The following is a 14,543-nucleotide window of genomic DNA, read 5'->3' as shown; positions in this document are numbered from 1 at the left end:
CAACGCGACACAATGCGACACAATGCGACACTAAAGTTGCAATGGTAAGGTGATGGCTTGGTATGCAGAAGTACGTGGGATCAATTCCTGGCCGGGCCATGTGATGAAAATAAAAAAATGTGTTCTTTTTCAATTAAAATAATATTCTCATCATTTCAGAACAATAGAAAAAGCAGTGGAATTTCCAAAAAAGGTTGAAAAACAAAATAGGAAAAAATTAAAATAAATAAAATAATACGCGACACAATGCGACACAACGCGACACAATGCGACACAACTCGTCGTGTTGCGTCATATCGCGTTGTGTCACTCGTTTTCGTGTCGCACCCAACTAACATTTTTGCTTACGGGTTTCAAGTCTAAAGGGCTATTCGCACCTATAAGGCTGGTATACTACCCACGGTAAAAAAATTATCAGTAAACGCTGATATTTATACTTCTAAAAAACTTTTTAGGAGTGATTATAGGTGTGATGAGAAAATTATCTATAAGCACACTATAACGATGTCGAGAAGCATTTAATCCTATAGGAATCCACGACAGAGGTCATTAAAAGCTTCTTATCATGATAACTATTTTATTCTTATAAAGCTTTACAGGTGTACAAAATGTAGCATCTGGAAAGGTTTATAGAAGGCATGATACTCAGCTTCTAGAATTTTCTTTTTAGGACGCCAATATATAGGTTTTTAATAAACAGTTACTGTTTGAGTTTATAGCGGAACATTCATAGGTAGACAAAATTTTTTTATTTCCTCGAAGTTATCGCTTTCTTCATAAATTTTGTGCAACCCATTTAAATAATTTCTATTTCAATGCACATAAAAGCGCCATGAATATCACGTTGCAGGCTCATGAAAGCATTTGCACCGACCTTTGAAGGATTTTAATGATGATTTAATTATTGATCCACTGCTGCCAATACAAACTCCTAGAAACTCTCTTTAAAGGCTTGGCCACACCGGAGGGTATGCGGTAGCGGTACGGGTAGAGGTAACGGTACTTGTATGAAAAAAATTCCAAACTGACATATCAACGTTCAGATGTGGAATTTTTTTCATACAAATATCGTTACCACTACCCGTACCTCTATCGCATACCCTCCGGTGTGGCCAAGCCTTAAGGCTTGGCCACACCAGAGGGTATGCGGTATAGCGGTAACGATATTTGTACTAAAAATATTCCACACCTGAACGTTGATGTGTCAGTTTGGAATTTTTTTCATACAAGTACCCTCACCGCTACCCGTACCGCTACCGCATACCCTCCAGTGTGGCCAAGCCTTTATGTTTGTGTTTTTATTTTTAGCTTGTAGTGCTCCGCCTCTGGATGTGTTGTTTTAAGTTTTATATTCCCTTTGTGTCATGGCGTGTTATGTAGCGCTTGCAAATACATATATCTTGAGTAATAAATGACAAATAACAAAAAAACTGTTCAGAAAAGGGACAAAAAACGGTTTTACTACATGACTTTCTATTCCTGCATGACTATGTGGACTTTTAATATTCTGAATAGTTATAATTATTATACTTCTTTTCCGGCGTTTGTACGCAGCTTTGAAAAAACTATGGCCGTTTGTTCCTCTAGTTTTCTACCGCTATCGCTGCAAAAGTATCGCTTTGGTTTGAGAGAACCCCAAGATTAAATGAAATGTAATCAAACCCTCAAATACATCAAATGTTCTTTCAACCTGAACGTTGACAGCAAATGTCAAAAAACTAGAGAAAAAAATTGTTTTCTGTTGTTTTTTTTTTGGAGAAAAAACATAAATTTTATTTAAATTATTTATTAATCCACAGAATCGATCTTACAACAATTATGTCACCACAACCCGATACACCACCTCCACTGACCTATCAAGTTATAGCAAAATGTTCAACCTCAAAAGCCCGTGTTGGTGTGATGAGTCTGCGACACGCTGACGTCAATACACCTGTCTTTATGCCGGTCGGAACACAAGGAACTCTCAAAGGTATTCATCCAGATCAATTGATAGCCCTAGATTGTCGAATTCTCTTAGCCAACACTTATCATTTGGGTATTCGACCTGGCATTGAAACATTAAAAAAAGCCGGTGGCCTACACAAATACATGGGATGGCCACGTGCTATTCTAACCGATTCTGGGGGTTTCCAAATGGTGTCACTCTTGCAATTGGCTGAAATCGATGAAACTGGAGTGAATTTCAATTCACCTTATGATGGGTCAAGTTGTATGTTAACTCCAGAACATTCTATTACAATTCAAAATGCTATTGGGGCTGATATTATGATGCAATTGGATGATGTCATTAAGACAACAATAACTGGGCCAAGAGTTGAAGAAGCAATGCATCGAACTATTCGTTGGGTTGATCGTTGCATCTCGGCACATAAACGAGACGATGATCAGAGTCTATTTCCAATTGTTCAAGGTGGATTGGACACTGAATTGCGAAAGCATTGTGTGGCTAAGCTAACCGAACGACCTGTTAGGGGATTTGCAATTGGTGGGTTAAGTGGTGGCGAGAGTAAACATGAGTTTTGGAAAACTGTCCACACTTGTACAGATTTGCTTCCAAACAATAAACCTCGTTACTTGATGGGTGTTGGGTTTGCTTCTGATTTGGTTGTTTGTGTTGCTTTAGGAGTCGATATGTTTGATTGTGTATTTCCAACGAGAACAGCACGTTTTGGATGTGCTCTTGTTGATAGTGGACAATTGAATTTGAAGCAGCAAAAGTATGCTCTTGATATACGGCCAATTGATGAGAATTGTCAATGTAGCACTTGCAAGACTTATACACGTTCTTATTTACATCACATTGCTACTGTGGAACCGGTGGCTTCTAGCTTATTGAGTATTCATAATGTAGCTTATCAGCTGCGACTTATGAATGGTATGCGAGAGGCAATTAAAAAAGATGAATTCCCTAAATATGTGAAATATTTTATGAGAAATCATTTTGGAGAAGATCCTATTCCAGAATGGATTGTTGATGCACTGAAAGCTGTAAAAATCGATTTAAATGATGGGATGGAACAATCTTGAACGTAATTTAAATTAGTTTAGTAAAAACATGTTCAAATAATACAAAAAAAGCATTTTGTACTTTTACTGTTACCTAATAAAATTAATTTAATAAATTTGTAGACTAGTTAGCTTTTTATCGTTCCTTTAAAGATTATAGATCTTCGTTTTTTGGTTCAAGGAATGGAACTCTGGCGATGTACTGCGGTATAACGTTGGACCTAAGGAAAAGAAGTTATACGATCTTGTGTCATGTCTTGATGAAAAATGTTTAAAAGATTGCCAGTTAAAACTAAATCATCAGGTCATCGATCGATTTATGCGGTATTGAACAGTAACAAAATTTGAATTCAATTAGAATCGTTGTTAAAAGTTTTCATTGATTATTTGAAGCCTGAATTTTTTTTAAATAAGAGTGTATTTTTATAAAAATTCCCAGTCTTTTCCGTTTAAATATTCTACCGTATCTCCTACAGCTAACTCGTTTTTCCTGAAGTGCGCTCTCCTTACATCTTTCAACATCTTCCCATCAAAAAATGAAAAATATCTTCCCTTCTTTTCAGATTACACATTGAACACAATATTTTGAGGCCTTCTCTATGAGGCTGATAATTAAAATTTTCTAGCTCACCCCTCATTCTGAAGATTGATGAAATTTTCTCCACGCTTAATTTTATCTGGGAGTAGTAGGAGACTTCTCTCAGATCATGTTGTACATTTCAATAAATCGAACGAAGACTTGATGAACTTGCTTTGCTTTGACAATCCCGGATCCATCTCTCATCCAATCGCAATACTATTTCATACAAAATATACTAATATTTTGCAAGGTAAGATTCAGATTTAATCCACAGAATCTTGCTCCTCAAACTATAGGGAAAAGGTACCTTACTATTTGCTCTACGATATCTTATTTACCCCCAAACTTGTGCTCCATATTGATTTTGGATTATTTGGTTGAATACCTTCCTGAAGGAATAACATTTAACAATGTTTTTATAAAAGCCTTATGGTATGCGGATGACATTGTTCTGCTAGCGGAAACGCTTAATAATATATGTTTCATCTTATGATTAATAATAGGCTGGCAGATTATTGCAAAATAAAAAAAAAAATGGAATCTCCATAATAAACCCATCCAAATCAAAAATCATAATGGTATTCTGAAACAACACAGGGCGTTACGCAAGAGAGGAAAATTGGTCCTTTGCATAACTCTGAATCCAAGACTAAGGTTCACTCTGCATCTACAAGTAAAGTTGAAATACTCAACAAAATGCTTTAAGTTGCAATTGGAAAAATAAATTATGTAGAAAAGAAATTGCACTAAAAAAAAAAAAGAACAAGCTCTTCGAGGCGACTCTGCGACAGGAATGGGTCTTCGAAGATTTAAGAACATGAAGTGATTAAACAACTTCAAAGATATTTTCAAGCCACATCTTAATGCTTCCAACTCACACCCCCACTCACATGCTCTATGCTAAAACGAGATTGCCTCTGATACATCTGGTTATTTTTAAAATGACACCAATATCGTCTTTAAGCTCGATGAGATATACAATGCACTTTACCACCCCAATCTTTCCAGTATGCGGATGGGAAGACCTGAGGCTTTCGTAACTTATAATAGCCTTCTTTCACTTCCAATTTGAAGTTTTCTGTAGCCCGATAAGTAAAGCGTTTCTGCAGTGGTCGCCCTACGTATTCGACTTTATTATTAATTCCATTCATATCGAAAAAGTAATCACGGAATCCGTCCGTAATAGAACATTTCATACAAATCGTCACCACAATCGGATTTTGTGATTGTTTTATTCGTTAATTACTTTGTTCCCATCAACTCAAGTGAAGACTTACTTTAAGAAAGGCACTAGAAAGGTGCTCCCGTATACTTCAAACAACATGAATTGAAAAAAATAACAACAAAACTTAAATTTGTTACAAATTTTATTATTATTCACCCATTTCTTTTTGTAAAGCTTCTAATTGCTTCCTCAATTGATTGGCAAATGATTTTGTATAACTTGGACTAATTTTATTTAACAATGCATAAGGTGTCTCAAAGATTTCTTCCTCTTCATCGTCTCTTGTTGGTTTCTTATAAGAATTTTTATCAAATTCTTCAGCAACAATTTGAAATCCATTGCCCGATGCACGTATACAAAATTCAGTTTTTTCTATTGTCCTAAGATTAAGAAATATTTCTGTTTTACTACTTTTTAGAATTTTCGATACAGCTATGTAGTTGACATGATTTTTAACATCATCTATTATTGCTTGTGCTTCTGTAGACCAGTCTAAAATTTCTTCGGATGGACTATTTATCATTTTGTTTTAGTTTTTTTGTTTGTTTTATAAATAAACAAAAATAATTGGTTAACTAGATTTTTTTGATAGGAAAAATAATAAAACACTAAAAGACGTATCTGACATCAGACACACACAGCTGATTTTGTTGAACTAAAGTCTCCATTGGAACAGGGTGGTAGGAAACTACCTACTACTTTTGTCTTTTGTAAAATCGATTTATGCGGAAGTAAGCTGAGTCAACATTTTTTAATATAGCACAGGCGCATAATAATATTTTTTGTTATTAATTTCCTATACAAAAGGCTAATTGCATTGTGTAGGTTTCAGTATGAGAATTTCATTCTATCGGAAGAATGAAGAAATCGATCACACATTTCATTATTGTGCTGAGAACTCATATTCATATTAGAAAAAACAATTTGTTTATAATCAATTTTTTTTGTGGATGGGTTGTTTTGTAATTTTTTTATTTTTTAAGAGAAACTATTTCAACATTCCATAAGTAGGGTTAAGGGTTAGTGCGATGGAGTGGCGTGCCAGGGGTTCTGGGTTAAAATTCAACCTCATAACCTAGACAGGGGTATACACTTATTGCGGACGATCAATAAAGCCTCAACACTCAACAGTGTCATTGTCATGAATAAGTGCATTCGGCCTTATCGCGAATTCCATTCGTATCGGAAATATTCTACGGTTTGAATGAAATTTTCAATTTCAAATTAATTTCGTGATTGTTTTTTCGAATTTCCGAAACGAATGGAATTCGTGATAAGGCCGACCCAGCCTAGGGGGAAAGGGGCTCCGAAATAAATTTCGGTAGTCGGTCCCCAAAGAGCTAGCTACGCCGCGCCGACCGCCTTGTGATATAAGGTTTTACTTTTGAATTAAAAAAAAAAAGAAAATAATTTTTAAGCCATTACACTCCCAAGTAACAATTTAGCTTTCATAAGGGTCAATGCAAGCTATTTTTTGGCTTTTTAGAAGAAGGGCAGGTCTTATACAAATTATTTTGGCGCATTTTACCGAAATTGCATAGGACTTTCCTTCACAGTAGAGATGGGTAGTTCCAGAGCCAAATAGTTCCTGGAACTAGTTCCTCACTCGGAACTAGTTCCACTCGTTCCACAAAATTAATTTAAACAGTTCCATCGTTCCGACACAGCCACACACAAAAGAAAGAAAGAAAGAAAGAAAGAAAGAAAGAAGAAGAGGAACAAGAAACAAAACGAAAGCGAACATGTCTCTGTTTGGAATACACAATACACACACGCATGTCATAGAATTCTCATCCAAAGCCAATACACATGGATGCGTACGAGCTAAGCGCCAAAAATTCACAAACCAAAACCACAACTACACTCTTATGAATCATGCTCACGGACATGGAACTACATTAATAGTTCCAGTTCCATGTCTTCCATCAGTAAAAAATATTCAATATTATACTATTTCTTTTTTTGATGCATTTTCCTTTAAAAAAACTCAAATTCTTGATAGTTCCGCGGAACTAGTTCCAGGAACTAGTAGGTAGATTAAGTTTGTGTCAACTGACATATTAAGTTTTTCTGGTCGCTTTAAACGGCCATCAGGAAAAAATATTCAATATCATACTATTTCTTTTTTCGATGCATTTTCCTGAAAAAACTCAAATCCTTGATAGTTCCGCGGAACTAGTTCCAGGAACTAGTTCCGACCGAAAAAACAACCGTTCCATGTTCGTTCCGGCTTTGGAACTGTTTTGCGCATCTCTACTTCACAGGTAATCCACAAGCTAATAGCTTGTGACAAACAGTTTTAAATGGCCTTACGGAGGTCTTCCTGCAGAGGGTTTATCTAATGCACAAACCGGATTACTTGCGTAGGAGGTTATAATAGGGCCTTATAGAAATTGTTATAGGATGTTGAATTATTATTTTTGTTTTCTTTTGATTTTTTTCTATTTTGCATTTTCTACTTTTTATCTTATTTTATTTATTTTAATTGCATACTTTAAAGATAATAACATTGCATACTTAAAAGAACCTTTTGGAGCAGGTCTTATAGAGGCCTTTCTGCCACTTGAAAACACGAGGCTTCCTTAGAACTGTTCAAAAAGGTCTTAAAAAGGCCTTTTCTTTAACTTAAATTTACAAGGCTTCCTCTAAACACTTCTAGGTAGTCTTAAGGAGACCTCTTTTCTTTCCAAAATGGTTGACTTGCGTAATCAAGCCTTAAACTAAACCTATACAAACTATAGCCTGTCGAATCGAAAAAATGGACCTTAGGCAAGCCAAATTGTTACAAAATAAAAATCATATCAATTACTTTGGAAGGGACCTACCAGAGATTAGCTTGTAGGTATTACTGAGTACATCATATTTCGGCATTTGAAATTTTTCGTAGACCCTCAAAATTTCAAGTTATCGTAAAAAAACCGTTTTTCAATGTTTTCAGATTTCAACGATTTTTTACACAGTGTATTTTTAGATATTGGACCATAGCTTCAAGTCTGAAACTAAATTTTGTTCTTCAAAATTTTTCAATTGTTATTATGGATATACTATTATTTTTTTTTTTTGTGTCAATTGTACTTTCTAAAATCAACTTCGTAAATCACTTTACATCAGCATAGACTTCCAATCGACCCTCGAAGTCCCATATAATTTTCTTGAATAACTCCACTAAAATTATTTAACTAAAAAAAAAATCAACTGAAAATCTAAAACTTAAAAGCACGATCACTTTTTTCTAACTTTCAATTAATACCAACGTCTACAGTAACCTTAATGCCAACATGTGTTTACTTTTGAAAACCATTAAAATAAAAGAAAAAAAAAAATCTGTTGTTCGTTAAGATCATCTAATCAGCAATATAGTCAGTATATAGAAGGCGATAGAAGGTATCAACAGACCAATATTTCTGTTTTATTTGTTTGTTTAAATTATAGTCAATTTGTTTTACCTTTATAAAGGCATCGAGTTTGTTTAAATTTATTCAAAAATGGCCGATTTAATTGGAAAAACGATATTAGTTACTGGTGCAGGCCATGGTAATTAAAATAACTTAATTTTTTCTTCAGAAAATACTAAAACATTTTATCAATAAAGGTATTGGCAATGAATTATGCAAACATTTATCAACTCTTGGTTCAAAGGTTATCGCAGTATCAAAATCTTTGGATGCAATGAAAGCTTTGCAAAAAGAACATCCAACAATCGATATAATTCAAGTTGATTTGAATAATTGGAATGAAACAAAGGAGCTGCTATCTTCGGTACCTGAGTTGGATGGATTAGTTAACAATGCTGGAGTTGCAGTTATTAAACCATTCAATGAACTTACTGAAGCAGACTTTGACTGGTAGGTGGTTTACATTCCAAACCCAACTTTTACTTAAAAAAAAATATACATTTCAGCACATTTAATGTTAACATTAAAGCTGCTTTCTGTGTAACACAAGCTGTATCCGATAAGCTCAAGTACGGTTCAAGTATTGTAAATGTTTCGTCTTTAGCTTCATCAAGAGCATTCCAAGGTCATGCAGCATATGGTGCCTCTAAGGCTGCTCTCGATTCACTTACCAAAGCACTAGCTTTGGAATTTGGTCCGAGGAAGATTCGTGTGAATTCTGTTAATCCAACTGTGATCCTCACCCAAATGGGAATTCAAAACTGGTCGGATCCACGTAAGGCGGGCCCTTTGATCAATCGCATTCCACTTACTCGTTTGGGAGAAGTCAGTGATGCCATTAACTCCATTGTTTATTTACTCGGTGAACAATCGAGTTTTGTAAATGGACATCATTTACTTTTGGAAGGAGGCTTTTCTGTATCATAATAATTAGAAATTAAATAAAAGAAGGTGGCTTGGCCATGGGACAGAGGAATAGGTAGTTGACTATGTTCTTTCTCTGCTTTGTCTTTCTGTGTTGTATTAACGTCTTTTCAGCCAATAGGGTAAAATAGTTATAAATAGTAGACAAGTATTGATGCAATCTTGTAGAGGACCCTAAAAATGTCATAAAAATCATTAATTTCGCCACAAAAGAGGATTCTATGAAAATTAAAAAAAAAAGACATAGAACCTTTTTATCAAAAAGTTTGTAAATGTATAATGAATGGATTTTATATGCCTTTTAAGGCTTAACTACATACACCACTTTTTGTAAAAGTACAAAAGTGAAAATATTTTTTTTCTTGCTAGTACAATTTTTTTGTAAAAAGAAGTATAGAAATTGTATTTAAGGCCAAAAAATAAGCTTTCTGCATCATTTGTTTTAATTTTCCAGCCCGAAAAACTATACAAAAATGCGTTTGAAAATTTTCACTTTTGTGCTTTTTCACTTTTTGAGCCAATGTAGTTAAGCCTTTATCCTAAATGGGCTTTGATTTTATTTCCCTTTAAGTTTTATTTCACTTTATTTGAAAGATTTATCAAATTTATTTTAAAATAATAAAAATACCACAAATCACGTATTTGCATTAAAAGAAAAAAGTAATTCATGTTTTTGTTGAAGTAGGTACTATATTAAGCGGATCTCTGCATGCATGATATTTTTTGCAAAGAAGTAAAGAGATTAAAATAAATGGACAAATATCTTCTTAATTCTTTGCACCTAAATAAAGGATCTAACATCTAAGGTACAAAATGTGAATTTGGGATTAAAATCTATTCAAAAATTGAGTTCAATAATAGGGGTATTCACGGTCCGGTGCAACGAAAAGGTGTAAAATTGCTAAATTTTATTTTTCTAATACAACTACAACAGACAAATTTCGCACCATTGTATTTTATTTTTGCAATAGGGTTAGGGTATAGCAAAAGTGTACAAAAATTGAATTCGGTATATTTGGCTGTTTAAATTTAAGAAAATGTTACACTTTTACAACGATATAAGACCATTTGCATCGAATCGTGAATACCCCTAATAATTTGTATTTGTCAGTGACGCTATCAACTCCTTCATTTGGTTCTGGAAGGAGCATTTTCTTTATCATACAATTAAAAACTTAACAAAAGCAGGCGGTAATGGCACAGAGAAATAGGTAGTTGACTGCAAAGCCGGCAGTGGGTTCAAGTCCAAGGGTAGACTCACTAGTTTTTCTAAAAACTAAATAAAAATCCATTCAAAAAAATTCAATTCAATAATAATTTGTATTTTTTATATCAAAAAGAATTAAACATTTCATCGACTGTCTCCTCCACTAGCCAGCTATAAAGTCCATGAGTCATGATAAAGACAAACAAAAACAGTCCCAAATCACACACCAGCTTATTCAACAATCCCACAACTTTAATCAAAACCTTAGCTTTGGCCATATTGATTCCACAAAGCATTAGAATAACATTCTCAATTGGACTTAGAGGTCTGTCTAAGCGGAATATAACCAGTTCCAAACATTCTAGTGTCATGAAAAGAAAAAGGACATGTGGAATGAGTACACTGAGACCGAGAACCAACATCAAGTAGGTCAATGGACTTGCTGCAACAATATGCACTCGGGTGGATAAGATTTTCTCAAATTTGGTTGGTGGTTGCTTGGTAGGGTTAAAGTTGTTATTGTTGTTGTTATTGGTTAGGTTGTTGAGCAGAGGTGAGTTGCTCCAGTCCACATGGTTTGGTATTATGTTATTGGTTTGTTGTGTTGTGTACGTGGGATTGTAGTTGTTAACAAATTCAGGATAATCAATTTCAGGATCTGAATATGTTTCTGTGGAATGATTGTTGCATCCTGTAGAAATCCGAAATTAAATTATATATAGATTTTGTGTCAATTCTTCGAGACTATTATTACTCACTGTTATTGGCTATAGATACTCCACCACCTCCAGCAGCTGCATCTTCGCCACTCAATTTGCCAAGTCTAGTTTTTGCATTTTCCAAAATCTTTCGGCGACGAGCCTCACGACGATTTAAAATATCATTTTGTTTTTTCAGTTCATTGGACTTAATAGTTTCTGTCTGTGATTCAGAATCGGATTCCTCAGACATGTTTGACTATTTTTTTCCTTTTATATTTTTTTCTTTTTGGTTTTTGATGAATTTTCCTTTTTATGGGAAAAACGTCATATTTTTCTTTTGAGTGTTTTTTGGAGAGTTTACAAATGGTTGACGTTTGCTGTTTTTTTTTTTTTTTGGTAGAAAAAAAACAGTGATGTCATACTTTAAGCAGTGTTTACACTTTTTTGATTTTAAAAAAATCGATATTTGAGAGGATGGGATAGTTTGTTATCGTCAGTGAGTTTTTGGGTTTTTTTTTTCAGATCCATTGTTTAAAACCAGACTTTTGCAGCTACACCCACCCAACACAAAAGCTATAGCAGGGATAGCGTTGGTATAGAAAATGCTAGCAGTGCCATGAAATTGTATCGGTATTTGCGTTCAGGTGAAAATATAGATAACGCCTAATGTGCCTGGCTACACGGTGACTCGACAGAATTTTTTTTATGAAAAAGATCGAAAAATCGAGCCATATTTTAGTTCCCAAACAAAACTATCTCGAAAATCTAGCTCAGCCAAAATTTATTTGCGAATTTTTGTGCAGATTCGTCTAGGAAATCACACATTCGTTTCTTCACAATTTAGCGGACGAAAAATAATTCAAGAAAAATGGAGAAAAAATGTCAGCTAAAATTTAGCGCGATCTGCGTACTAGGCTTGTCAAAATAATCAATGTTTGGCCACACCGGAAAGTAAAGACACCACACCGGAAAGGTATGCGGTAGCGGTACGGGTATGAACAAAATTCCAAACTGACACATCGACGTTCAGATGTGGAATTTTTTTTAATACAAGTACCATTACCGCTAACCATACCGCTACCGCATACCTTCCGGTGTGGTTTTTAGCACTTTTATAACTGCACACCACCCAAAAACAATAAAGGCTTGGCCACACCGGAGGGTACATGCGGTAGCGGTACGGGTAATTGTATGAACAAAATTCCACATCTGAACGTTGATGTGTCAGTTTGGAATTGTTTTCATACAATTACCCGTACCGCTACCGCATGTGAAATTAAAGGCTTGGCCACACCGGAGGGTACGCGGTAGAGGTACAGGTAACGGTACGGGTATTTGTATGGAAAAAATTCCAAACTGACACATCAACGTTCGGGTGTGAAATTTTTTTAATACAAATATCGTTGCCGCTACCCGTACCGCTACCGCGTACCCTCCGGTGTGGCCAAGCCTTAAAGGCTTGGCCACACCAGAGGGTACGCGGTAGAGGTACAGGTAACGGTACGGGTATTTGTATGGAAAAAATTCCAAACTGACACATCAACGTTCGGGTGTGGAATTTTTTTAATACAAATATCGTTGCCGCTACCCGTACCGCTACCGCGTACCCTCCGGTGTGGCCAAGCCTTAAAGGCTTGGCCACACCGGAGGGTATGCGGTAGCGGTACGGGTAGAGGTAACGGTACTTGTATGAAAAAAATTCCAAACTGACACATCAACGTTCAGGTGTGGAATTTTTTTAGTACAAATATCGTTACCGCATACCCTCCGGTGTGGCCAAGCCTTTAAGGCTTGGCCACACCGGAGGGTACGCGGTAGAGGTACAGGTAACGGTACGGGTATTTGTATGGAAAAAATTCCAAACTGACACATCAACGTTCGGGTGTGGAATTTTTTTAATACAAATATCGTTGCCGTTACCCGTACCGCTACCGCGTACCCTCCGGTGTGGCCAAGCCTTTAAGGCTTGACCACACCGGAGGGTATGCGGTAGCGGTACGGGTAGAGGTAACGGTACTTGTATGAAAAAAATTCCAAACTGACATATCAACGTTCAGATGTGGAATTTTTTTCATACAAATATCGTTACCGCTACCAGTACCTCTACCGCATACCCTCCGGTGTGGCCAAGCCTTTGTGCCTGGCTACACAGTGTTGTGCCCAATCACGTTCCAATTCACATTTTCTAGGAACAAACGTCAAAATGACGAAAATCCTCACCCCCCTTGCCAACAAGCTGACTGGTTAGGCGATTGAAAAATCACCGTGTAGCTCGGCACTTTAGGTCTTTTTGGGTACTGCCTAAAGCCTGGTTCGCTGTTCGCGCTAATTTTTTCCCATACAAGTTGTAAATGGGTTTAAGTGGACTGTAGTTTTTTATAGGGTTTTTATATTAAAGTTTCTTAGTCTTCTCCTTTAAATAAATCAAACACGTTTTTATACGACCTTTCTTGGCTTGAACTCAACTTTATTGTGCCGTGATAGCCACGGCAGAGCTTTACAAAAGAATGCGAAATTTTAACGAAAGAATAGAATGACGAAAGATAAATTCACAATGGGTTATACAAGTTACAAGCACGGTTGCCACTCGCATAAAAAATTTCCTACCAAAGTTTCGAAAAAAACCTACCAATTCAAAGAAAAACCTACCCAACGAAAATTTTCGATTTTAAGAGAATAAATTCTTGTTTAAAAAAATAAAATGCACGACTGGGTCGCACGAACTTGCTCTTGGAGTTAAAGTTGCTTAAATTTTTAAGACTTTCTATATAGAAATTTGGAAAAAAATAAAATTCGTTTAAAAAAATAAAATAAAATCTGAAATTAAATTGCCCTCCAAAACAAGTATGCAGTTTTGATTGATATATAAACGTGCATTTTTAGAAAAAAAATTTCAAAATCGTTAGAGCCGTTTTTTAAAAAAACAATTTTTTATAAATAATTTTTTGGAAAAAAACTTTTAAAATAAAATTGTAATGCCATTTTGTAGAAATCACTAATCAAGAATGTGAAGTTAGTGTCAACACAAAACATGAAAATGGATGAGTTCAGACACCAGCAATGAGGATACTGCGTTTACATACACCACAGTACACATAATAAGGTAATATATTCCGAACGTTGTCAAAATTTGTTTGTCAAAAATGGGCACCAATCTGTCAGGTCGGCCTTTAATTTTTATATTTCAATCGCAGTAAACAGGAAATTTGTTTTTGTTTTAATTTATAAAATGTCATTTAAAAATATTATAAATTGAAAAATAACTAATTTTCCTCGTGTTTCATCGCGGAAAATGGTAAATAATTGTTTAAAAATTAGTGGTGTGCGTGATTTATCGGTTTTTGTGCGTTTTTCGTCGGTATTTTAAACAATTAAGAATTCGGTAGCTGACATTGGTCGCCAAAGTGTCATGTTTTGACAATCTGGCGACCAATGTCAGTTCGGAATATATTACCTTTTTATGTGTACTGTGTACATACACTACTTAATATTATTACTCTCG

The 14,543-nt window shown here is 35.2% G+C and overlaps 4 protein-coding genes across 4 annotated transcripts; 2 read left to right on the top strand and 2 right to left on the bottom strand.

The window, feature by feature from the left end:
- Positions 1-1,740: 1,740 nt before the first annotated feature.
- LOC129919697 (queuine tRNA-ribosyltransferase catalytic subunit) lies at positions 1,741-3,131 on the top strand. The gene has a single exon (XM_056000668.1). It carries the CDS (start codon positions 1,819-1,821, stop codon positions 3,028-3,030), a length of 1,212 nt encoding a protein of 403 aa, XP_055856643.1. The 5' UTR covers positions 1,741-1,818; the 3' UTR covers positions 3,031-3,131.
- Positions 3,132-4,938: 1,807 nt separating this feature from the next.
- LOC129918867 (GSK3B-interacting protein) lies at positions 4,939-5,475 on the bottom strand. Its single transcript, XM_055999611.1, has one exon. It carries the CDS (start codon positions 5,335-5,337, stop codon positions 4,963-4,965), a length of 375 nt encoding a protein of 124 aa, XP_055855586.1. The 5' UTR covers positions 5,338-5,475; the 3' UTR covers positions 4,939-4,962.
- Positions 5,476-8,170: 2,695 nt separating this feature from the next.
- LOC129918455 (L-xylulose reductase) lies at positions 8,171-9,185 on the top strand. The gene is made up of 3 exons (XM_055999036.1): positions 8,171-8,348; positions 8,407-8,659; positions 8,716-9,185. The coding sequence occupies exons 1-3, from the start codon at positions 8,300-8,302 to the stop codon at positions 9,134-9,136; spliced, it is 723 nt and encodes a 240-aa protein (XP_055855011.1). The 5' UTR covers positions 8,171-8,299; the 3' UTR covers positions 9,137-9,185.
- Positions 9,186-10,434: 1,249 nt separating this feature from the next.
- Positions 10,435-11,403, bottom strand: LOC129918414 (uncharacterized). The gene is made up of 2 exons (XM_055998927.1): positions 11,099-11,403; positions 10,435-11,031 (listed from the first exon to the last, which is right to left on the bottom strand). Exons 1-2 carry the CDS (start codon positions 11,289-11,291, stop codon positions 10,466-10,468), a joined length of 759 nt encoding a protein of 252 aa, XP_055854902.1. The 5' UTR covers positions 11,292-11,403; the 3' UTR covers positions 10,435-10,465.
- Positions 11,404-14,543: the final 3,140 nt, after the last annotated feature.

The sequence above is a fragment of the Episyrphus balteatus genome, chromosome 4 (assembly GCF_945859705.1).
Source record: "Episyrphus balteatus chromosome 4, idEpiBalt1.1, whole genome shotgun sequence".
NCBI classification, from domain to species: domain Eukaryota; kingdom Metazoa; phylum Arthropoda; class Insecta; order Diptera; family Syrphidae; genus Episyrphus; species Episyrphus balteatus.
Note: the sequence above shows the minus strand (reverse complement) of the source record. Positions and strands in the feature narration are given on the sequence as shown.